General features: G+C 39.8%; 1 protein-coding gene across 6 annotated transcripts in view; it reads left to right on the top strand.

Moving 5' to 3' along the window:
* zgc:162872 overlaps nucleotides 1-25238 on the top strand; it is a 42605-nt gene that overhangs the window by 13414 nt on the left and 3953 nt on the right. Inside the window, exons 7-22 of one of the 6 annotated variants that reach the window (XR_015508192.1) lie at nucleotides 1894-1938; nucleotides 2027-2122; nucleotides 2216-2290; nucleotides 7447-7550; nucleotides 7752-7803; nucleotides 8201-8301; nucleotides 10463-10574; nucleotides 10755-10933; nucleotides 13224-13293; nucleotides 13440-13531; nucleotides 13606-13685; nucleotides 13872-14026; nucleotides 15615-15724; nucleotides 19987-20097; nucleotides 20842-20903; nucleotides 23918-24092. Coding sequence is in view for 2 of the 6 variants with exons in the window: in XM_087282224.1 (XP_087138350.1) it covers nucleotides 1894-1938; nucleotides 2027-2122; nucleotides 2216-2290; nucleotides 7447-7550; nucleotides 7752-7803; nucleotides 8201-8301; nucleotides 10463-10574; nucleotides 10755-10933; nucleotides 13224-13293; nucleotides 13440-13531; nucleotides 13606-13685; nucleotides 13872-14026; nucleotides 15615-15724; nucleotides 19987-20097; nucleotides 20842-20903; nucleotides 23918-24051 (1578 nt within the window). In the remaining 4 variants the exon portion in view is untranslated. 6 annotated transcript variants of the gene reach the window in all.

The following is a 25238-nucleotide window of genomic DNA, read 5'->3' as shown; positions in this document are numbered from 1 at the left end:
TGCCACAGGACAACGGCGCCAGTGCTTCACCACAAACCAGCTATTGGTGGAGTGGAGAGACAGTGATAGAGCCAATTCGGTGGATGGGGATGATTAAGAGGCCATGATGGGTAAGGGGCTATTTAGGGACTTTGGCCAGGACACCGGGGTTACACCCCTGCTCTTTACGAGAAGTGCCATGGGATTTTTATGAGCACAGAGAGTCAGGACCTCGGTTTAACATCTCATCCGAAAGACGGTGCCCACTGACAGTGTAGTGTCCCCTTCACTTTTACTGGGGTATTAGGACTCACTCAGACCACAGGTTGAGCGCCCCCTGCTGGCCTCACTAACACCACTTCCAACAGCAACCTAGCTTTCCCATGGGGTGTTCCATCCAGGTACTGACCAGACTCAGCCCTGCTTAGCTTCAGTGAGTAACCCGTCTTGGGCTGCAGGGTGATATGGCTGTGGCATATGAAAGCATATGAAACAGTCCCTTAAAAGTGACAGTGCGTCTTCAGTTTTGGGCTCAGGCGCGCTTTGCACTCAAGTGTACTGCACTAAAGCCCAACCGAACTGTGCTCTGGCACACCTCTGCCAATCGGGCCAGGACCGGCCAACTGAACCACGCTTAAGGCGTCATTCTGAGCACAACAAGCAATTAACAACACACAAAAATCCCATTTTAAAGTTAAATATTTATTCTTTAAAAAGTTTAGGAAATAATCTTTGCAAGCTATATCAAAATGTTTGTCCAATTTTCTGTCGATCATGAATAAATAAATGCTCCGAGTCTTTTTGAGTGACAGCAATCAAACAGCATTGGAGCAGACCTCTTAATGACATCATCCTGGCAGCGCCTGCAGGAGAGAATCTGATTGGCTGCTTCATGTTAGCTTTGACTCACCTCCTGTTTACTCTGGACGGACACACTGAACTCTACACACAAGTTACACATTAGTCACACACAAAATATTCATTCATTCATTTTCCTTCAGCTTAGTCCCTGATTTATCAGGGTTCTCCACAGCGGAACGAACCGCCAACTATTTCACCATATGTTTTACACAGCGGTTTCCCTTCCAGCTGCAACTCAGTACTGGGAAAACACCCATACACACTCATTCACACACACAAATACTCATTAATTCGGTTTCCTTTGGCTCAGTCCCTTTATTCATCAGAGGTCACCACAGTGGAATGAACCGCCAACTATTCCAGCATATGTTTTACACAGCAGATGGCCTTCCAGCTGCAACGCAGTGCTGGGAAAACACCCATACACACTCATTCACACACACAAATATTCATTCATTAGGTTTCCTTTGGCTCAGTCCCTTTATTCATTAGAGGTCACCACAGTGGAATGAACCGCCAACTATTCCAGCATATGTTTTACACAGCAGATGGCCTTCCAGCTGCAACCCAGTACTGGGAAACACCCATACACACTTATTCACACACACAAATATTCATTTATTCAGTTTCCTTTGGCTTAGTCTCTTTATTCATCAGAGGTCACCACAGTGGAATGAACCGCCAACTATTCCAGCATATGCTTTACACAGCAGATGCCCTTCCAGCTGCAACCCAGTACTGGGAAACACCCATACACACTTATTCACACACACAAATATTCATTTATTCAGTTTCCTTTGGCTTAGTCTCTTTATTCATCAGAGGTCACCACAGTGGAATGAACCGCCAACTATTCCAGCATATGCTTTACACAGCGGATGCCTTTCCAACTGTAACCCAGTACTGGGAAACACCCATACACACTCATTCACACACGCACACACACACACTTAAACCAATTTAGTTTATTCACTTCACCTATAGTTCTATTGAATTATTGTTTTTTGCTACAAAACATGATTAAATAATTTAGTTATGTTTTCTTTCTGACAGCTGAATAATTTCAAGGTCCAACAGAAGCTGGATATTCTGAATTCGGTGAGCTTAAATCAGAAAAATACTGACTGTAAATCTGAAGCTCAGATGAATTTGAACCAACTCCAATCCTCTTCATTTCCCCCCTCAGGTCTTCTCGTATTTTCACGCTCAGTACACATTTTTCCACCAGGGGTTTGACTTGCTGAGAGATCTGGAACCAACCATGAAGACGATGGCCTCACAGGTCACACACACACACACTTAATAAAGCACAGTACATGCGCACAGTGTTGTTATGTAGTTATATTGAATTTGTGTGTGATGTGTGTATGCTCAGCTCTCTCAGCTGTCCACTGACTGCTCTGCCAAGAGGAAAGATCTGGAAAACACACACCTGCTCGTCCAGCAGAGGGTAAGAGATGTTAATGCTCAAGTTGCAAAAGTTTTGATGGACACATTTTTTTTTTCCTCCCATGTGGCAAAGATCGAATACGGCCCGTGTACATGTAAGCAGGAACAAATCACATGAATTCATATTTACTCAAATCAGATTCAGGCCTTGTTCATGTGTGGAAGTTTATCTGATATGAATGGGATCTGTGTCCTCGTGTCTGCAGTGTAAGCAGGTAGATCAGATTTTCACCTGTCACGAGTCGTGCGTCATTAAAAACCGTAGCCAATGACGTCAAGTCTGACACTTTCATTACAGAACAGACTTCAGCAGAGTCCCAAACCTTAAATCTCAAGCACGAGGACTCAAACAGCTCTCATATTGTCATAGGCTGCATTTACACTGCAGATCTTGATGGTCAATTCCGATTTTGTGACTGATTTTTTTGCTGACCTGCTTACATCATCTTTAAAAAGTGACTCGTATATGATCGTCTGCATTTACACAGCACACGGCAAAGGCTCAATGACCAGGAAAAAAAGAGCGGGCGCTGACTAACAGCGGATAATTAAAGAGTGCTCTTTTCTCTACTCCTGTATGTAATCTGTTTTACTCTAGTTTATGACAGAAAGCTTCTCATTTGTCCATCTTCTTATGATATATCGGCTTTTTTAAACCTTTAGGCGTCTTAATGTAATGTTCATGGCGTGATTTATGCATGTAATGTAGCTGCACTAGTTTTATATTAGTTTACATTACTTACGTGGCAGACATTGCGCTCTCTCGCTCTCGTTAACATGCTTAAATACAGTTAAAATCAGAATTATTAGCCCCCATTTGATTTTTTTTTCCTTTTTTATATATTTCCCAAATAATGTTTAGCAGAGCAAGGAAATGTTCACAGTATGTTTGATAATATTTTTTCATCTGGAGAAAGTCTTATTTGTTTTATTTCGGCAAGAATAAAAGCAGTTTGAAATTTTTTTAAAGCCATTTTTGGGACAAAATTATTAGCCTCTTTAAGCTAACTTTTTTTTTTCGATATTGTACAGAACAAACCATCTTTATAGAATAGCTTGCCTAATTACCCTAACCTGCCTAGTTAACCTTATTAATCTAGTGAAGCCTTTAAATGTCACTTTAAGCTGTGTAGAAGTGTCTTGAAAAATATCAAGTAAAATATTATTTACTGTCATCATGACAAAGATAAAATAAATCATTTATTAGAAATAGGTTTTTAAAACTATTATGCTTAGAAATGTGCTGAAACAATCTTCCCTCCATTAAACAGAAATTGGGGGAAAAATAAACAGGGGTGATAATAATTCAGGGGGGTTAATAATTCTGACTTCAACTGTACCTGCGCTATATGACAATATACAAGCTGTTTGAGTCCTCGTGTGTGAGACTTAAGGTTTAGGACTGAAGTCTGTTCTGAAAAGAAAGTGTCAGACTTGACGTCATTCGCAACGGTTTTTAATGACGCGCAACAGTAAAAGCAGAATTTACCGCGGTAGAAGAAGCTGCGTGAATCTTTTCTTCATTTAATAAATGACTTTCACCTCACAAGACAATGCCATGCAGTGAACATGTGGTGGTGTTTGAAATCGCGAGTCACGAAGTACAGACGCTCTTGATTCTGGAGGTCATCAATAATATAATATAAAGTGCACATGTGTTTCTGCCTTTTCTATTGATCATGTGATAGAGGTTGATATGACATTTAGAATGTAAGCAGCACTAAAATATTGTTTTTAGAATGAGTAATAATCCGATTAATCTATTTACAGTACAACTCCCTGTCGAGGGTCAGTGAATTTAAGCTAATTATTTATTAAAAAAGGACATTCTCGTATGTGACTTTGTTCTTTGTGTGAGTGAAATGTAGGCAATAGCTATGTTTCCAATCAATAATGCGAATTAAATTTATGTGCAAATCTGGAATAACGCATAAAAGATGTGTGGATAAAGCGTTTCCATCCAACGATTCAAAGACAACAAAATCGTCACTTCCTGATTATCTGGTGCCAAATATCAACAATAAAAACAGAGTTTACTGCAGTAGAAGAAGCTGCGTGAATCTTTTCGTTATTTAATAAATGACTTTTAACTTCAGAGGACAATGCCGACACACAGTGAACGCGTGGTGGAGTTTAAAGCCTGAGACGCAGAGAACAGACGCTTTAGACACGCTCCAGATGCTCTGGAGGTCATTTATAATATAATAACACTAATACTGAGATGGTTACGGCGTTTTAAAATGACCAAAACAACATTTCAGATGCGTCACAGTGTGCTCAGTCTGCTGGTTTGTCCATTCACACACAGTTTCATCATCACATGATCTCTTGTAACAATATCACATGACTTTTTTTTAAAGTGCATGCTGGAATTGTAAAAGTGTTTTCATCGCAGTTTATGTGTGTCTTTTCTTTTCGAATAAAAGCTTATCCTACTAAGTTATGCGCGTATGTTTTTATGCGCATTTTAAAAATTGATTCCCTTCTTGGCGTTTCCATCAACCGATTTTTTTTTTTAATGTGCATCTCCAAAATGCACATATAAAATAGCTGGATGGAAATGTAAGGCTAAGGCGAGAAATACTGATTCATCTTTAAAAAAGGCTAGAAGACTGAGGCCCCATTTACACTAGTGAGTTTTAGTTTAAAAACGGCGTTTTGGATCAAAAGCGATCCGCGTCCACACGAGCATTTCTGAACATATCTCCGTCCACACTACGCCACCAAAAACGTATATCACGTGACCATTGGCACACTCTGGGTATGCGCCTTCTAGTATAAGCAAGAAGCATGCGTCTCGCTCGCCATGTGGTTATTGTTAGTCTACAAACGCCGGTTGAACAATGAACGCGATGGCAAAGAAAGCAAGAGAGGTATTTTTGTGGACAGACGACGAGGTCGAGTTGTTACTAAACGTAACAAATAACTGCACAATGGCGCCTAAAACAGACAATAGTGCAAACAACGCTCCCATTTCTGTGTCCGTGTTGTTGTTTACAGTGAAGGCTGGTCTGCTGTCTTCGGGTAGCGTTAAAGCCATGTGTTATAGTCATGTGATTGGGGGTTGACGAATAAGGGAAGAATACGCAATGACACAAAAGCCCCAATCAGCTAGCGAATCTCAGCAGCCCCGCCTCCGTTTCCAGATGTCTCCGTTTTCCCTCATCCACACTGAGACGGAACAGCAGCGTTTCAGAATGAAAACAGCCTCTCCAGCGTTTCCAAAACGCTCCGTTTTCGGCATTCAAAAACTCTGACGTAGTGTGGACGTAACCGTAGCAAAACCTATGCATTTTCAAACTAGAACACATTAGTGTAAACGGGGCCTCAGAGTTTAGAGAATATAACCTGCTTCTGACCAGGTTAGCTTCACAGAGTAAGAACCAACAGTAACTGACTCTGAGTTAAAGGGCACCTATGGTGAAAAGCCTACTTTTTAAAGCTGTTTGGACATACATGTGTGTAAGTATAGTGTATATACTGTCATATTGGGGTGAAATAAACACACACAGTCCTTTTTTTTTAATTTAACAACATAAAATCGATGGACCAATTGGAGCGGTTTTGGAGGGCAACTTTACTTAAGAGTGCGGTCCCCCCGCCCACCAATATTGATTGACAGCTGCGCGCATTAACATGTCTCCATAGTAATGCGTAAAATCATATCGACAAGACAGGACGAGCGTAAAGCAACCAGGAATAAAAGGTCTGTTCAGTTTGCTAGGATAATCAATCATCATCAGACGTGATCAAGAGTGAGTTTTACAAGTTTAACATGTTTTAAAACGTGTGCACGTGTGTAATGAAGTACAGCCATTCACTTCAGATTTATTTCTTCAGCATAGCCTCGTGTCTCTCTCACTGTCTCTCTGTGTGTGTGTGTTTGCGCTATGTGTGTGTGTGTTTGCCTGCGTGTCTACGCTATGTATGTGCGTGTGTATCTGCGCTACTTGTCTGTGCTATGTGTGTGTGTCGTGTCTTGCTACGTGTCTGTGCTATGTGTGTGTGTGTGCTCTGTGTGTGCGTGAACTCATTGTTGCAACTCCACAAAAATTGCATCAAAAACTGATGGTAAAGTTCTTACTGTAGTATTTCTCACAAACGTTACGTGAGATCTGCTTCCTGAGGCAGGCGAGGGCGTGTTGAGGCATGTTGCTGACAGCCACATGGGAACAGTGGGCGGGGATGACTCGCCTTAAAGGCTCAGTGCAAAAAAACAGCAGCAACCTTTTCCCAGCTATAATACAGACACTTCAGACAGCTATAATAAATACTCTGATGGGTGTTTTGAGCTGAAACTTTACAGACACATTCTGGGGACACAAAAAACTTATAATAAATATGAAAAAAGGGGTAACCTATGTGCCCTTTAAAGTGACCTCTCTTTCAGAAACAGGCTTGACTTACCCTGCTTTCTCCAGTTTGACAAACCTGGCGTTTTGAAACAGAAAACCCAGAGTTTCTCCCATTTCAGGGTTAAAATACTCTGAGTTTTCACTTAACCTCCTTTCTGAAACGGTGGCCGATCCTGTCATAAAATGTCTGCTTCTCTGGGTATCCATACAACAAGCCAGTGGAGCAGCCCAAAACCCAAACCTGTTAACCAGCATTCAACAGAATAACATCCCCTATCAATATAGGAGTTGACGATGATGATAAAGAAAGAGCAGAGTTTATTGAATAATCTTAGTTGCGTATGATTCAGTGCTCAGCCTTCGTCTTATCTCAGACTTATTATTCGACACGCAACAGAAATGGAAAATGACTGCTTCACAACATTGCCCAGAGACAGCAGACCTTGAAATGGAGACGTTCTCTTATGTCTTACTCTTACTAACAGAAAAAAATGAAATAATAACAAAGCTAAATTAATGGAAAATGGTAATCATAAAATATAAAAACATAATAACATGGCAAATAATAATCAAATCATTAACTAATGATCAATAAAATTATATAATGATAATGATGTAAATGAGTGATGATTGAATAAAATAAGCTAATGAAATTTAAAACACTACACAAATGAATGGATGCTTTCTTGAATGAACACACACATCAGTTTGCTACAAGGATTCTCAGATCCTCAGTGAGATTCATCAGTCATACGTGAGAAGTGAAGTGTCATTAGTATGGTAACGGTTGTGTGTTTGTCAGGACGCATCTGGAGAAGCTGTAATTGTGTGTAATCCGTCTGACGGAGGAACTATTCAAGGCTACCTGTTCAAGCGCTCACGCAAGAAGAACAAGACATGGAAGAGGTGACTGACCGCCATTCTGCTCCTGATAATCATTTAGACTCTCATAATTTAGATTTTACATGTGTCTTTTTGGTGGATCTCTAATAAATAAAGGTGAAATAACCAATTTGGGGTGACTAAATAAACAATTAACGTTTTTAAAGATACATACGTTTGGAATATATACAGAAGTCTTTAACTGGAATGTTTTCCATCTTTCAGGTGCTGGTTTTCCACTGAAAATAATCAGTTAATCTACCTAAAATCACACAAGGTAAGCAGTTGTCCACTTCAGGTTTTCTGTATTTACAGAGTGTTTGTGTTTGTGTGTTTATAATCCTATGCAGAGTACCTGCGGGGTCTTAAAATGCATTGAAAAAGTATAAAATTTGATAATCTCAAATTAAGGCCTTAATAGCCTTGAATTTGTTACACAAAGTCTTGGATTTCTATACAAAGGTCTTATTTTATTTAATAATTTTTGCCTTTCGTGGGATTAACGTTCATACCATAACAAAATTTACTGTTACTAATTTACTGTTACTAATGTAAAAAATGCGAGGGAGGCGAGCGTGAGTATTTACAACGCTCCACCTATATATGCACGTTTCCATGTGTATAATGATGTGTATGTATATATTTGTGTGTGTGTGTGTGTGTGTGTGTTTTAGGAGCAGCCGGTGGTTCTCTTTGATGATCTGCGTCTGTGTGCAGTCAAATCTCTGGATGTGATTGATCGACGTTTCTGTTTCGAGCTTCTGTCGGTGCAGAAGTAAGATGAAGAAATAACACACACACATTATCAAACACAACACTGCGAATTGTTGGAATATTTTTCTCTATTCCATGCGTGTTCAATTCAAACTCAGGAGAAATTGTTTAATGTTTAAAAGATTAGTAATTTATTGAATACAAATGAATAATTCGATGTTCAGAGCTCGGGGCATGCACCGAGATAGTCTAGCCGTTATACAATGCTAACCGGGACTAACATCAGGTGCTCTGCACTGCCCGGTGTCTAGAAACCCAGTTTTATACACAGAAGAAGGAGAAGGCGGGTTGTCTCTGTCAGATTTTCTGCACCGTCTCCAGTTCCTCTTTTCTGCACAGAAGAACGAGACCAGTTAAATGCACATGCTTAGAGACCTACATAGGCTCCAATACTTTTTCACAGGAAATCAGAGGTGAGAGACGCATGTTATTAGGGGCCAAGCACCTACTGGATCCGTTAGCGTTCCTATTATTATTCTTCTTCTTCCGTTTCTTCCGCCGGATTTGAATGGCAGCCTATATAGGCGTATGCGGGAAAGTTGTATAATTTGGCACAATGATAGAGGACAGTATTAACATTAATCAGACCAAATGTGAAATCTCAAAATCAAACTCTCTAGTGCCACCACTTGTCCAAACATTCAGGTATGTTTATCATGATAACTTTTGAACCGAATGGGCTACAATCAAAATTTTTTCCTCTGATTCCTTGGCTCAGTCCGATTCAAACGCACCCTATGATGTCATTTTCCGTCATGAATTTTTTCGCGATATTTAAAATTTTTCGAAAAACCTATTTGATCAAACTCGTCCTAGGCCGTTTCTCCGATTTTCACCAAAATTAAATCACATGATCTACAGACCATGCCAACCAAAAGTTATGGAATTCAAGTTGATTTGACCAACCGTTTTCGTTTAACTTGCGATTAAATTTTAAAGTAGAGCTTGCAAAAATGGACTTGAGGCGATATCTCCGTAGCGCATTCACCAATTCACACCAAACTTGGTGTGTGTTATGACGACTAGGGTCTGAGGTTATATGCGGAGTTTCGGCGCACTGCCTCCTAGTGGTCCGGAGATACAAAAAACTTCATTTTTTGGTTTATAACGTCTCAACCTTTCGTCCGAAACTCATAAAATGGGTCTCTTTACATCCGGCAGAGCACGTCGAGTCGAATGATGTCTGATTTTCACAGGTCAGCCATTTTGGGCGTCGCCCATTTCGATTTTTAGCCAAGAACGCCATATTTTACCAACATATTCACATATCATTACAAAACATGGTATGCATCTTCAACCCCATGCCCTGAAAGTACTCAAAAACTTCTGGAGCAGCGCCACCTTTTGGCCAATAGTGCTTGGCCCCTTAATTGCTGCTTGCAGCTATATTTTTTATTGTTTCTGCTGCATATTTCTTGTCCAAGATAGCTCTTTCTGCGAAATGCCTCATTAGTAGGGCCAGTTTTTTGCTATTTCTGCGGAGAATTTTGGTAAAAATTTGCGGATTTCTGCGGAATTATTTTGGGAGTATCCAGCGGAGTATCATAACTTACACTTTAATATATTAAATAAAAAGTAATAAATTATTGAATAAAAACTGAATAAATTCTGATTTACACATTTACTCAAGTAAATAAACAATTTATAATGGGCTAAAAAACATCAGAAATCTGCGGAATTCTTCGGAAAATCTGCGGAATTCTGTGGAAAATCTGCGGAATTCTGCTGAAAATCTGCGAAAATTCTGCGGAATTCTGCGTGCGCAGATTCTGTGTGGGCCAATTAGTATGCAAAATACATCTCCTCAAAGGCCAGTTTTGGTTAGCATATAATTTCACAGAACATACAAAATATAGCATAGAATATAAAAATATATATATAGTAAAGAATGACTGTAAGGTAAATGATTTAACATCTCTTTAGGCAAAGCATACACAGCATACTGATAGAGAATCAAGAATAACTCTGAGAAATAAAAAAAAGAATGATATTTTCTACAGAATACACTTTTTTTCTGTGCATAATCACATTTTATGTTCTCGCACCAGTTAAATCTGTAGAATATACTTGAAAGCTAAAATGTGCTGACACTCATTTTATGCTGATTGTTAGATTTTATGCCTATGTAGAGATGACTGTGTGTTTTGTGTTTGTGTGCGCAGGTGTTGTGTGTTACAGGCTGACTCAGAGGAGCTGAAGTCAGCGTGGATGAATGCTGTTCAGGGATGTATAGACATGGCATATCGAGATCAAGTAACTGATCAAAACACTCAGGTACAACACACACACACACACACACACACACAGTTAGGAATAAGTATGTATTTTCCCCCTCTGTATTTGGAAGAAGACAATTCTACTCAACAAGACTGAGAATATTTAAGGAATACACAATAAAAAGTGTGATTCAGCTGTTAAAGGTGTTTTATTTGCATGTCATTTGCATATGGGTAGGTCAAGGTAAGCTCCGCCCCTGTGTCCATTCCAGACCCGCCCTCTCACCCACCCGCTCTGGGCGTGGCTCTGAGTGGCCGTGGTAACCAGCACTGCTGTGACTGTGGGGAAGCGGAGCCACGCTGGGCCAGTGTGAACCTCGGCATTACAATGTGCATCGAGTGTTCGGGCATCCACAGGTCAGCACACTTTCACTTCACTTTCACTTTTTCTTCAACTTTTCATCTCATTTTCACTTCACTTTTCACTTCTTCACTTTCACTGATCACTTTTCGTTTCACTTTCACCGTTCACTTTAGTTTCTCTTTTCGCTACACTTTTCACTTCACTTGCACCTTTCACCTTTTACTCGACTTCACATTTTACTTCACTTTCCACCGTTCACTTCACTTTCACTTTTCACATTTCACTTCACTTTTCACTTCTTCACATTTCATTTGACTTTGACCGTTCACTTTTTACTTTACTTTTCACTTCACTTCACTTTTCACTTCACTTTCACCATTTACTTTACTTTTCACTACACTTTTACCGTTCACTTCACTTTTCACTACACTTTTCGCATTTCACTTCACTTTTCACTTCTTCACATTTCATTTGACTTTGACCGTTCACTTTTTACTTTACTTTTCACTTCACTTTACTTTTCACTTCACTTTCACCATTTACTTTACTTTTCACTACACTTTTACCGTTCACTTCACTTTTCACTACACTTTTCGCATTTCACTTCACTTTTCACTTCTTCACATTTCATTTGACTTTGACCGTTCACTTTTTACTTTACTTTTCACTTCACTTCACTTTTCACTTCACTTTCACCATTTACTTTACTTTTCACTACACTTTTACAGTTCACTTCACTTTTCACTACACTTTTCGCATTTCACTTCACTTTTTATTTCACTTTGACTCTTCACTTTTTACTTTACTTTTTACTTTACTTTTCACTTCACTTTCACCGTTCACTTCACTTTTCACTTCACTTTCACTGTTCACTTTTCACTACCCTTTTCACTTCCCTTTCACCGTTCACTTCACTTTTCACTACACTTTTTACTTCAATGTCACAGTTCACTTCACTTTTCACTACACTTTTCACATTTCACTTCACTTTTCACTTCACTTTTTATTTCACTTTGACTGTTCACTTTTTACTTTACTTTTTACTTCACTTTTCACTACACTTTCACCGTTCACTTCACTTTTCACTTCACTTTCACCATTCACTTTTCACTACCCTTTTCACTTCCCTTTTACCGTTCACTTCACTTTTCACTACCCTTTTCACTTCTCTTTCACATTCACTTCACTTTTCTCTACCCTTTTCACTTCTCTTTCACATTCACTTCACTTTTCTCTACACTTTTCATTTCACTTTGACTGTTCACTTCATTTTTTACTTCACTTTTACTTCACTTTTCAGTTCACTTTTAACTTCATCTTTGACCGTTCACTTTTTACTTAACTTTTCACTTCCCTTTCACTTTACTCTTCACTTAACTTTCACCTTTCACTTAACTTTTTACTTCACTTTTTACTTCCCTTTCACCGTTCACTTCTTACTTCACTTTTCACTTCACTTTCATCGTTCACTTTTAACTTCACCTTTGACCGTTTACTTTTTACTTCACTTTTCACTACACTTTTACCGTTCATTTCACTTTTTACTTCACTTTCAACGTTCACTTTACTTTTCACTACCCTTTTCACTTCCCTTTTACCGTTCACTTCACTTTCCACTACACTTTTTACTTCACTTTCACCGTTCACTTCACTTTTCACTGCAATTTTCACTACCCTTTCACCATTCACTTCACTTTTCACAGCACTTTTTAATACACTTTCACCGTTCACTTCATTTTTCACTAACTTTTCACTTCCCTTTTACCGTTCACTTCCCTTTACACTTCCCTTTTCACTTCCCTTTTACCGTTCACTTCACGTTTCACTTCCCTTTTACCCTTCACTTCACTTTTTACTACATTTTTTACTTCACTTTCACCATTCACTTCACTTTTTACAACCCTTTTCACTTCTCTTTTCACTTCACTTTCACCGTTCACTTCCCTTTCCTTCACTTTTGCTTTACTTTCCACTTTACTTTTTACTTCACTTTAACTTTTTTACTTCTTTTTTCACTTTCACTTCTTACTATTGGCCAAAAAATGGCCACAGCCGTATCATCCTTTAGCCCAAGACCAGTTACCCACTGAAGCTAAGCAGGGCTGAGGCTGAGACAGATTATTGTTTAATGGTATTACTGACAATATAATATTTGTTACATTATGATATTCATATATAAAATTATTACACATAAATAAACAATAGTTACATTTATTGCAAGAATTATTTGATAAAGTACTATTAAATATGAAATTATGAAATATATTAAAAATGTAATATAGTACTTATCTTATTGTTATTATTATTGTGTGTGTGTGTGTGTGTGTGTGTGTGTGTTAACAGGAGTCTTGGCGTTCATCTGTCCAAAGTTCGTTCGCTCACTCTTGATTCCTGGGAGCCTGAACAGTTAAAGGTTTCATATGTTCTCTATATCTTTCAATATATATGGTTTATTGCAAGTTCCAGATCCTAATATCTCACATTTAATGCATCCGTGTCTCTCATGTTCACTTCTCTATTGCCATTGGCTGATTTCTGTGCATAACTCCGCCCCCTCAGCTGCTGTGTGTTCTGGGTAATGAAGTTATTAATGGTATTTATGAGCGTGAGGCAGCAGACGTCCTGCAGAAGCCCAGCGCAGGCAGTCCTCGGTATGAATCTCACACACGTCTTCTGTTTTATTGAGTGTGTTGAATGTATAAATAATCATCTTCGCTGTCTTCAGGCAGGATAAAGAACAGTGGATCAGGTCCAAGTATGTGGAGAAAAGGTTTGTGGCACGTCATCCTGATGGTCCTGATGCTGGTGAGTTTTAGTTTATTTTTTAGTTTAATTTTCATTTTGGTGGATGATTATATGCATGGTGATGCAGCGAAAAAAACAAACATTTTATCAGTCATTTTATCATTACACCTTCTCAAAACTAGCAATGTGAGCTAATAAAAACCAATATGGCTAGTTTTGATTGCATTTGTACGTTGTTTGTGTCAGATGCATTGAAGCTGCGTGCCAGACAGAGACTGTATTCGGCGTCAGTCAGCGGGGATCTGGTGGCAATGGCGGAGGCTCTGGCAGAGGGGGCGGAGATTAACTGGAATAATAATGAGCAGGAGGGACGGACGGCTCTGATTGGCTCAGCCATTGGCGTGAGTGACAGCAGCTCTGAAAGTCTGACAACAAGCTACACTGTAAACAATAGCTGCGTCTCAAATGGCACACTATACACTCATGCACTATGTACTTATGCACTTACTCAACAGCATAGTATATGTATGTATGTAGTGTCATCCCAAATTGCACACTAATGTTTCTTTACTAAGCGGAAATTCAAACCGTTTCCCTGATGAGGTTTGACGGTTGACAAATCAGTGAAATAAACCAGTGGTTATTAAAGTGGGGGTCGGGACCCCTTGAGGGGTTGCGGAACAATGAAGGGGGGTCGCCTGGTGATTTCCAAAAATCTACTTATTATTATTAGGCCATAAGAATAACCATATTTTATCCATAACCAACTAAAGAGAAAATAACAGTCGTTTATTGTTACTATAGTAGCTTATTTACTTGTTCTACTGGATTGCGACCCTTGGGGTAAATACATTATATTAAAGACAGCAATAGCGTAAGATGCAGTAGATTGATTTCATAACACCAGGTTAAACTTTCTGGCCCATTTACAGTACTGACATACATAAAAAAAATTTAACGAAGAATAGACTTTGGTGTATTGGTGTGTGTGTGCGCCATTGCATGCAAGTTTTCTGTATTTATAACCACCTCAGAAGATTTTGGGGGTCGCGAGTCACTGGCATTGTTATTTTAGGGGTCGCGTGCTGAAAAGTTTGGGAACCCCTGAAATAAACTACCAAATTATCAAATAATACCTGCCGTAAGTATAACCGCATTCACCATCGGGAGGCGCTATAATCCCTCTCATTGGAGAATTTTGCTTTCACCATCCAAAATAAATAAAGTTATCCAACATGTAGTAGCTCCACCAAATTTTTTGGAAAAAGTGTAGGGGCGTGACGTGGAGCCTATCCGCGAATCGCAGCACATCATGATAGATGACCAATCAGAGGCTCTTGAGGGCGGGCCTTTCAGTGGAACTAGGAAATATGACAGTGGTTTTCATGTTAGCTGAGTAGCTGTGTATCATCAAAGAAAGATTTATGAAATAAATGATTTCCTTCAAGTGAAGCATGAGCACACATTGCTTTGCATCTTATGAACCCAACCAAGCCTTAAAGTTACATTCTAGACCACTCCGTTAACGTGAAATCCAATGTACAAAATAAGGTGAACTTGACTGAGTGCTTCATTTCCCCTTTAAGGTTGAAGAAACAAGTAGTGCAACGTGATTTGTGCTACATTAAATTGTGGAACATTGTTTTTCTTATTTAGTGTGTGTGTGTGTGTGTGTGTGTACGTGTTTTTGTGACATATGAGGACACAAATCTGTATAATGACATGGGTATGACATGGGTATTACAAAAAGGAGGTGAAATATGAGGACATTGTTGACGTCCTCGTTTCTCAAAATACGTATAAATCCTACAGGATGAGCTTAATCAGAGAGTAAAGCTGCACACAGTCTCCTGTGATGGTTGGGTTTAGGGGTGGGGTGAAGGCAATATAATATACGGTTTGTGCTGCATAAAATGAATGGAAACCTATGTAATGTCCCCACTTTTCACAAAAACAAACGTGTGTGTGTGTGTGTGTGTGTGTTTTCAGGGCTCTCTGCTGGCGTGTGAGTTTCTGTTGCAGAACGGTGCTAATGTGAACCACAGAGATCAGCGTGGACAGGGAGCTCTGCACGCCGCCGCCACATACGGACACACAGGGTAATACACCATGCTCTGCTTATCAGGAAAACTGATTCAGGTTATGCTTGTTTGCAATTAAAATAATTATTGATTCCATCCATCCATTTAATCTTTCATCTTTTCTCTAAACGTCTTACCCTCTACACCAGGCATGTCCAAACTCGGACCTGGAGGGCCGGTGTCCTGCAAAGTTTAGGTACAATCCCAATCAGACACACCTGGGCTAGCTAATCAAGCTCTTACTAGACTATCTAGAAACATCCGTGCAGGTGTGTTGAGGCAAGTTGGAGCTAAAATCTACAGGACACCGGCCCTCCAGGACCGAGTTTGGACACCCCTGCTCTACAGGGTCACCAATGCTGGCTATGTCTCCGGCTATGAACAATATGAACAAAGAAGCTCATGAATGATTAATAAGCAGGTGAACGGGTCATTTCTGTAATTATTCTGCCCCTACTAGGATGACTGCTGAAGTGCTTGTGCCTGGCTAGCTCGGCAGATAGCTAACAGGTTCCTCCAAGAAAGACTCGGACGCCAGATGTTCAATCAGTGTGTTTTACTTGAAAGAAGCACTGTAAAACTGAACATACAAAAAGAATGTCAAAATGATATGCCTGATGCTGTGTTCACACCAGACGCGGAACGCACGGATAAATACGCGATATTCGCGCGTAAATAGCCGCGTGAACATTTGAGTTTACTCGCTTCATACGCGCGTCAAACACCCCTTTATTCACTCGTCAAATTCACTTCAGAACAGACGCGGATTCGCGTGATGGGCAGGGCTTTTGTCTGCCCGATGACTCTAGCTTCATAGCTTAATGGCTAACATGGGTTTTATGAAGAAAATAACAGTGTTTATGTGCTTTATGAAGACTGAAAAACAGTGTCGATACGTTTAGGGCCGTGTCTGAGTGCACTACATCCTATCAGAGGTGCATCCAGCTCTATGAGCTCATAAACTCCTCCAGAAACTGAACCTGGATGACGGAGGCTTTCAGCGGTGCTTCTGACTGAGCCAAGTCGAGTTTGATGAACTGTTGTCGGTGAAGGCTGGAGGATTTCCCCCGGAACACCGACAACGGATTCTACGTCACAATCACGCCCCCACAACAGCAAGCTTCTGATTGGTTAACGCGGCGCGAATGTCTGCTGAAGTTCAGATTTTCGAAATCGAGAGATTCGTGCGAGACGCTCGTTAAGCTCGTCAAACGCGCAAAACGCTCAATTCGCCCCGCGCCATTCGCGCAATTTGCGTCATTCGCGCCGCGCCATTCACGCGTATTGCACCGCAGGATGTCTATTCGTGCGTTTGCATTCACTTAACATGTAAATCACTCGCGCTTGACGCGCATGCCGCGTCTGGTGTGAACGCAGCATTATACATGCAATTTAAGTATTGAATGCAGATTTAACATATAGCTTTGCATACATATGAGCAAACAAATAATTTTGCCCTGCTGAAAAATCCAGCTTAAACCAGCCTAGGCTGGTTGGCTGGTTTTAGCTGGTTGACCAGCCTGGTTTGAGAGGGGTTTTGGCCATTTCCAGCCTGGTCTTAGCTGGTCAGGCTGGACAATGAACAGCTAAATCCAGCTAAAACCAGCTTGACCAGCCTGGTCTAAGCTGGACATAGCTGGTTTTGGCTGGACTCCCAGCTTGGCTAGGCTGGTCAAGCTGGTTTTAGATGGTCAACTCCCAGCCTGACTAGCTAAGACCAGGCTGGAAATGGCTGGAAACCAGCCTGGAAATGGCCAAAACCCCTCTAAAACCAGCCTGGTCGACCAGCTAAAACCAGCCAACCAGCCTAGGCTGGTTTAAGCTGGTTTTTTCAGTAGGGTGTTGTTTTAGTCTTTCGGAAAAGTCATTTCTATACATGTTTCTTTACATTACACTCCAAATGAAGAAAAATATTAAACAAAATACACACAGACTTATATTTTCAAGAGCTTTTGTAACATTAACCCGCATGGCAGCAAAAAAAAACAAAAAAAAAAACATATATATATATATATATATATATATATATATATACAGCGGGGAAAATAAGTATTTGACACATCAGCATTTTTATCAGTAAGGGGATTTCTAAGTAGGCTACTGACACAAAATTCCTACCAGATGTAGCCATCAAGCCAAATATTGAATTCATACAAAGAAATCAGAACATTTAAGTATACAAGTTGAGTCATAATAAATAAAGTGAAATGACACAGGGAATAAGTATTGAACACATGAAGATAACAAGGTGCAAAATGGCATAGAAAGTCAGGAGATCTGTCAGTATTGAGAGAAAAACCCTGCTCCCTATCAGTACTAATTGATATCAGCTGCTTTAGTCCTAATTGATGGCCTATAAAGGCTTCTCATTACTCAGGAGGCACACAGGAAAGACTTCATGATGGGTAAAAACAAAGAACTCTCTCAAGATCTGCGTAGTCTTATCGTTGAAAAGCATTTTGATGGGAATGGTTATAGGCGCATTTCCAGAATGCTGAATGTTCCTGTGAGCACTGTGGGGGCTATTATCCGGAAATGGAAAAAGCATAAGTTCACCATAAACCGGCCACGATCAGGTGCTCCACGTAAGATCCCTGTCCGAGGAGTCCAAAGAATAATCAGGAGAGTTCTCCAAGAGCCAAGAACCACTCGGGCAGAACTTCAGGAAGACCTCGCATCAGCGGGTACTATTGTTTCAAAGAAAACTATAAGCAATGCACTGAACCACCATGGCATCCATGCACGCTCACCACGCAAGACTCCATTGCTGAACAAAAAGCATGTTGAGGCCCGGTTAAAGTTTGCGAAACAGCATTTGGAGAAGCCTGTGGATTATTGGGAAACTATAGTATGGTCAGATGAAAGCAAAATTGAACTTTTTGGCAGTCATTCTACACATCATGTTTGGAGAAGAAATGGCACTGCCCACCACCCCAAGAACACTATACCAACAGTTAAGTTTGGGGGTGGAAGCATCATGGTTTAGGGCTGCTTTTCAGCAAGGGGTACTGGCAGACTTCATATTATTGAAGGTAGGATGAATGGAGAAATGTACCGGGACATTCTGGATAAAAATCTGCTGCCATCTACCAGAAAGCTGAAAATGAAAAGAGGGTGGACATTTCAGCAAGACAATGATCCCAAACACAAGGCCAAGGAAACAATGAAGTGGTTTCAAAGAAAGAAAATTAAGTTGCTTAAATGGCCCAGTCAATCACCTGACCTAAATCCCATAGAAAATCTATGGAGAGAACTGAAGATCAAAGTTCATAAAAGAGGCCCAAGGAACCTTCAAGATTTAGAGACCGTTTGTGTGGAAGAATGGGCCAGAATCACTCCTGAGCAATGCAGACGACTGGTCTCTCCATACAAGAGGCGTCTAGAAGCTGTGATCACCAACAAAGGCTTTTCTACAAAGTATTAAGTAAAGTGTGTTCAATACTTATTCCCTGTGTCATTTCACTTTATTTATTATGACTCAACTTGTATACTTAAATGTTCTGATTTCTTTGTATGAATTCAATATTTGGCTTGATGGCTACATCTGGTAGGAATTTTGTGTCAGTAGCCCACTTAGAAATCCCCTTACTGATAAAAATGCTGATGTGTCAAATACTTATTTTCCCCGCTGTATATATATATATATATATATATATATATATATATATAATTTTTTATATATATATATATATATATATATATATATATATATATATATATATATATATATATATATATATATATATATATAAAAATCTATATATATATTTTTTTTTTTTTATTGGAAAGTTCAACCAGAATACAAAAATCTGCAGAAAAGGTACAAAACCTATAACAGCAAAAGTAGACAACGGAACAAAATAAAAACAAAAACTAAAAAATATGCCAGGGGGAATATGAATTACAAAAATCACTTTAAATCTACCTTAAAGCAAGGTCACAGTGATGTTTACAGGATCACATACAATACAGGCATCTGGGTATTATAAAAAGAGACAATACTGTAAGATTTACATCATGTTACTGATTTTAAAGCTTTAACATTGCTGGAGGTAGAGATTGTATTTAAATAATATTTCAAATCTTTACAAAAAACAAGAAAAAGGGGAGATGGCACCAAAATACAGCTCTGTTGAATCTCCTCTATTGCAACACTAAATAGAGGTACAAATCTAGAGGTACAACTTAATACAACTGGATTTTTCCTATGGCCACAAGATGTCACTCTTTGTTTTTCTAAGATCAGCACAGTAATGGTGTTGTGTGATTGGTCACTTCAGGCAGGTGTGTCTGCTCCTCAAGAGAGGAGCCAATCAGTACGCAGCAGATGAAAAAGGAAACGATCCGCTCAGTATCGCCATAGAAACCGCCCATGCTGACATCGTCACTTTGTGAGTAGTCAGAAATATCCATTCGTTTTTTTTTTCCATAGGGATTCATTCCTAGCATGGGTGATTCTGACTCGGCGGGTACATTTTTGTCTCCTAGATAAACCTTTTCATTTTTAATAACCTGTAATGGAGCAACTTTGAATAATAACACAAGTTATATCAAGTTATATAGGCAGCACTGTGGCCTCACAGCAAGAAGGTCGCTGGTTTGAGTCCCGGCTGGGTCACTTAGTGTTATTGTGTGGAGTTTGCATGTTCTCCCTGTGTTGGTGTGGGTTTCCTCCGGGTGCTCCGGTTTCCCCCACAGTCCAAACACATGTGCTATAGGGCAACTGATGAACTAAATTGGCTTTAGTGTATGAGTGTGAGTGTGAATGAGTGTGTGTGGGTGTTTCCCAGTACTGGGTTGCAGCTGGAAGGGAATCCGCTGTGTAAAACATATGCTGTAAAAGTTTGTGGTGACCTCTGAAATAGAGGCTAAGCCGAAAGAAAATGAATGAATGAATATCAAGTTATCTCTAAAAACCATGTTTGTTTGTGTGTTTAGTGACATATTGTGGATATTGAAGACCCCCACTAGAGCTGTTTCTGACTGTCTTCACCTCCTGAATCATACATTCAGCTTTATTTATCAGCAAATAATCTTATAGTCTAACTTTTTATAGTGTATTGTATTGCACACCTTAGAAATGTATAAACATGTTAAAACACATGGGGTAAATCCCAGCAATGTGTCTGTTTCAGGTTGAGAATGGCCCGAATGAATGAGGAAATGAGGGATTCAGAGGGATTCTTCGGATCTGTTGGTAAGATGGTAATTAGATATAGACTGATTACAATAGAAACAATAGACTGATTTCACGCGGACGCCATTTTCAAAACCGAAATCGAGGCTGCGGTGGGAAGAAACCCGGAAGTATCATTGGGATTTACATAGGAACATTGTGTAACTGGCTGTATATCTTATCAGCGAAGAGAAAGTGGCACAAATTTATCATTTCATCGTCTTCTGGGTGACCCGGAGGTCCGTTCTGAATGAATGGTGAATGTAAAAAGGTATATCAGAGCTCATTTTCAGCTAAGTTAAGGGAAATGGCACTAGTTAGCTAGCGTTTTCTTTCCCAAACACACGTTTTAGATGCCATTCATCAAACTCGAGTTAATGAACTGACTCTTTCTCTATATTAGCCTCGTCACGATACTGAATTAAAAGAAAAACCGGCAATTCCGCGCTAACATTTAAGGCAATGTTGATGGCTTTCTTAAACAGCGCTGATTTGTCATTGTGTTCACGTGTTCAACAGAAATGATTGTGATTGGCCGAGAAGGTCATCAGTTCACCCACCGCTGTATACCGAGCACAAACACAGACGAGCCGAGCGATCTGCTTGATGACTCGACTGATCTTGACGGCTGCTTCACACTCCAGTCCGTGTGTCTGTGTTTGGACTGGGTGAAGAGCGGTAAACTGAGCGCAAACCAAACACAGATACACGGAGACAGAAGCGCAAAGCCGTGAAGATCAGTCGTGTCGAGACATCCGCGCTCAGCAGCGCTTCCATGTTAGCGGGGAAATAGCCGGGTTTAAAACTTCAGTACCAGGACAACACTATCACAGACAACACGAGGGTGTGCTGCAGAGGACTGCAGTGTTTTATCACTCACCGGTTACATAGGCTAAAGCAGGAAAGCGTCCTCACGGTGTCTAACTAGTGCCATGAGCTGAAGCCCAGGAGGACACTTAAGCGCATCACTGAGATTGTGATGTTGTTTGATGCTAAATTGCTTTTAATTGTTTAAAATAAACTTACTGAATAATATTAAAGTGATGGTTACACCAATATCTGCATTTTGAAATCTCGGCAACAGCTGGAGGTGTGTAGTAGACGGCATGTTACTGCAATGTTTACAGTGCTCGTCCTATACTTCCGGGTTTCTTCCCACCGCAGCCTCGCTTTGGTGCTTTAAAATGGCGGCCGCGTGAAATAAGCGTATTGTTGTTGTAGGGCTTCTTGTCTGTTTTCCTGAACTGCTGATGATTTGCATTAGCCTTTTTTCTTGGTCGCATCAAACAGAATTTAAGCACACCCACCAACAATTATGAGCACCGCTACTGCAAGTTTTACATGAACAGATTAACATAAATGAGATGAACTGAATTTACAATAATACTTGTGCTGTTCTCACGGGTGCTGTCTGATGTTGCACAGATGATATTGACATTTAACTTATTATTTGCATACGTCAGCTTAATAGCAGTAACAGTCTTTTCATGAGCTGCAATATTAGTGTAATCTTAGTGAATGCATGCTTTTTTGCGATGGTGAACGGGATGTCAGTCTCACGACTGACAGAATCTTGACGATTAAATGAAGGATAAAATAACGTGAGAACATCTTGTGCTTAAAAAGTGTGTTCTCTGAAAACTCTGTCCCACTGGCTTTACAGTGAATGGCTTTAGTCATAGCGGACTTTAACCACTGGAAGTCATTTATTCACTCTTGGAAAAGTGTGAACACTAATCAGATGTGTCGTTATTTGTAACTTTAGGTGGTTTCTAAAACTAAATCTGCCAGTGTTATTTTCATTCTCTCTGATCCAGACCTTTACGTGTTCACGGCTGTAGCTCCCTGTCATCAGAACTGAGTGATTGACAGCTGACATCAACCAATCCATTTGCATTCTGTTCTAGAGCAGTAGACCAATCAGAAGAGCTTGAAGGCGGGGCATTGCTGGATTTGTTTACTGCTGCACGTTGACCTGTTAACTGTTTTAAACCAGTCCTGTGCGCTGCGTTTGGTGTTTTTTGGTGCAAAGATGCTTGAATGTCTCCTAAATACTCCCAATGCCGTGAACATTTTGCTGTGAAAACTCACACATTCCACTGGCCAAATCAGAAACGGCATTTTAAAGGGGACCTATTATGCAAAATCCACTTTTTAAAGTGGTTTAAACCCAGTTGTGTGTCAGCAGTGTGTGAATATCTCCAGCCTCTAATAGTATAAATGTATTAATGTTATTTATTATAATCAGACTTGATGAAAACAGTCTGCAGAAACACTTTGATTGACATTCTCACTTTGTACGTGTCATCAGAGGGGGAAAGCCCCGCCCACTAGTGCCCATCTCTTCATCTCATTAGCATAAACAGCAGCCCTGAGTGAGGAGCAGCCGTCTGTCCATTAGCCAATAGAGGGTTTGAGCTGCTGAAGATGATGTCAGCATAGACTATGAGGATCATAGATGTGGAGTTTTAGAGGAACAGTGACAGGAGCGACATAGACTGACAGAAGCATGAACACACACTCACTGAAGCACACATGCACACCTGAGCAGCACTCACAACACTAGTGCCGTTTTACGTCTGCCACTATGCTGACACACAGGTGTTTGTAGCTCCGCCCACTTCTTAAAAGACTGCAATCTCATTTACATTTAAAGCGACAGTCACCAAAACACCACAATTAGGATCAAAGCCTAAGAAGGTCAGTTTCAGAGAGCTAGAGAGCATTATCTGTGTATCTTTGAGCTCAATCTCCACACACACACACTCTAGGGACATCAGAGACGCATTTTACATCTTGTAAAAAGAGGCATATTAGGTCCCCTTTAAATAGGAATATGATCAAAAACTAACTAATGTTAATGGTCTAGTCTGGTCCAGTGATTTATGCTAAGCTAAGCTAAAAGTGCTCCCGTCAGACCTGAGGATCGGCTAAATGCATTTGAAAAATGGTACATCACAACAGTTTATGTCTAGGAGAGCTGTAAAATTAGCATATTTCCATAATGGAGTGTTCGTTTTTCCGATTCTCCACAGGAGACGATGAAACATTCCAGGATATTTTCCGAGATTTCAGTAACATGGCGTCACACGACCCGGAGAAACTCACTCGCCGCCCATTCATCCGCAGCTCTGAGGAAGAACAGCAGGACGAGGAGGAGAAAAACTAGAGACACTGTATGTGCTCTGATGTCAGCAGAGGTCAAGAGAGGTCAGAGGTCATACTATGGGGACTAAGGGAACAAAGCGAAAGAGGGAAAGCTTAACGTTACCACTATATAAAAACTAAAAGCTCATCTCTGAACAAGAATGAGGATCTAACACTGAGTTACTGTGACTGACGCTCAGTATTAAAGGCTGTTTCAGTGTGTGTGTGTCAGGGGATGCGGTCCAGCTCATTTCATCCACACGTGTGTTTTATTTATCATGTCTCCGTTTTATTTGTCATGTAAAAGTGAACGTGGCCTTTTTACTTAAGTGTGTTCAGACTTCTGTTCTCATTCACTTCCATTGATGTTTATTCTTAAAAACAGCTGGTTATTCTGCTTCATGTTGCAAACTGGATTATCATATTATTTTAATATATTGTCATAACCCACATACTGTACTTTACAGTAAATACTGTAGTATTTTTGAACCATGCTATAGTAGGGCACTTAAATTATACATTTTTAGAATTACTGTGGAGATTCTACTGTTGCCACGGTAACACATCAACTATTGTAAGTAAACTGTTGTGGTAATTCTACAGTTGCTATGGTAACACGTCAACTATAGTAGTTAATCTGTTGTGGTTATTCTATAGTTGCTATGGTAACACAACTGTAGTAGTTAATCTGTTTTGGTAATTCTATATTGCTACGGTAACACGTCAACTATCCGCTTGTTAAGTGATGACGTGTTAGTGATGTATGTAATGTTTCCGGGTCCAAGCCGCCACTTAGAGTTGAGAAATTATTCGTTTATGATCTCTTTTAATTCATATCACACAAGTTGGTTTTATATAAAGTCATAGTGTACACAACAATCTCTGGGCTTGCTGCATCACAAATACCAAAATGTAACAATTTATAAAGAAATTAAGTACTTTCTGGTTATCGGATATTAGGCATGAACATATATATATATATATATATATATATATATATATATATATATATATATATTGCGATCGTGATTTTCGAGAGTATTAAATCGCTTTGTTAACGTTTATAATTACCATTTCATGAGTCTCCACTATACAGTTGAATAGAGAATAGTTATAATGGATAGTTTGGACCCATAAGCCTCTTCACGTGACGTCACACTTAACAAGCAGATAGTAGTTAATCTGTTGTGGTAATTCTATAGTTGCTAT

Source organism: Danio rerio, chromosome 15, assembly GCF_052040795.2.
Source record: "Danio rerio strain M-AB ecotype USA chromosome 15, GRCz13ab, whole genome shotgun sequence".
In the NCBI taxonomy this organism is placed as follows: Eukaryota; Metazoa; Chordata; class Actinopteri; order Cypriniformes; family Danionidae; genus Danio; species Danio rerio.
This window is presented reverse-complemented; position numbering and strand designations above follow the sequence as displayed.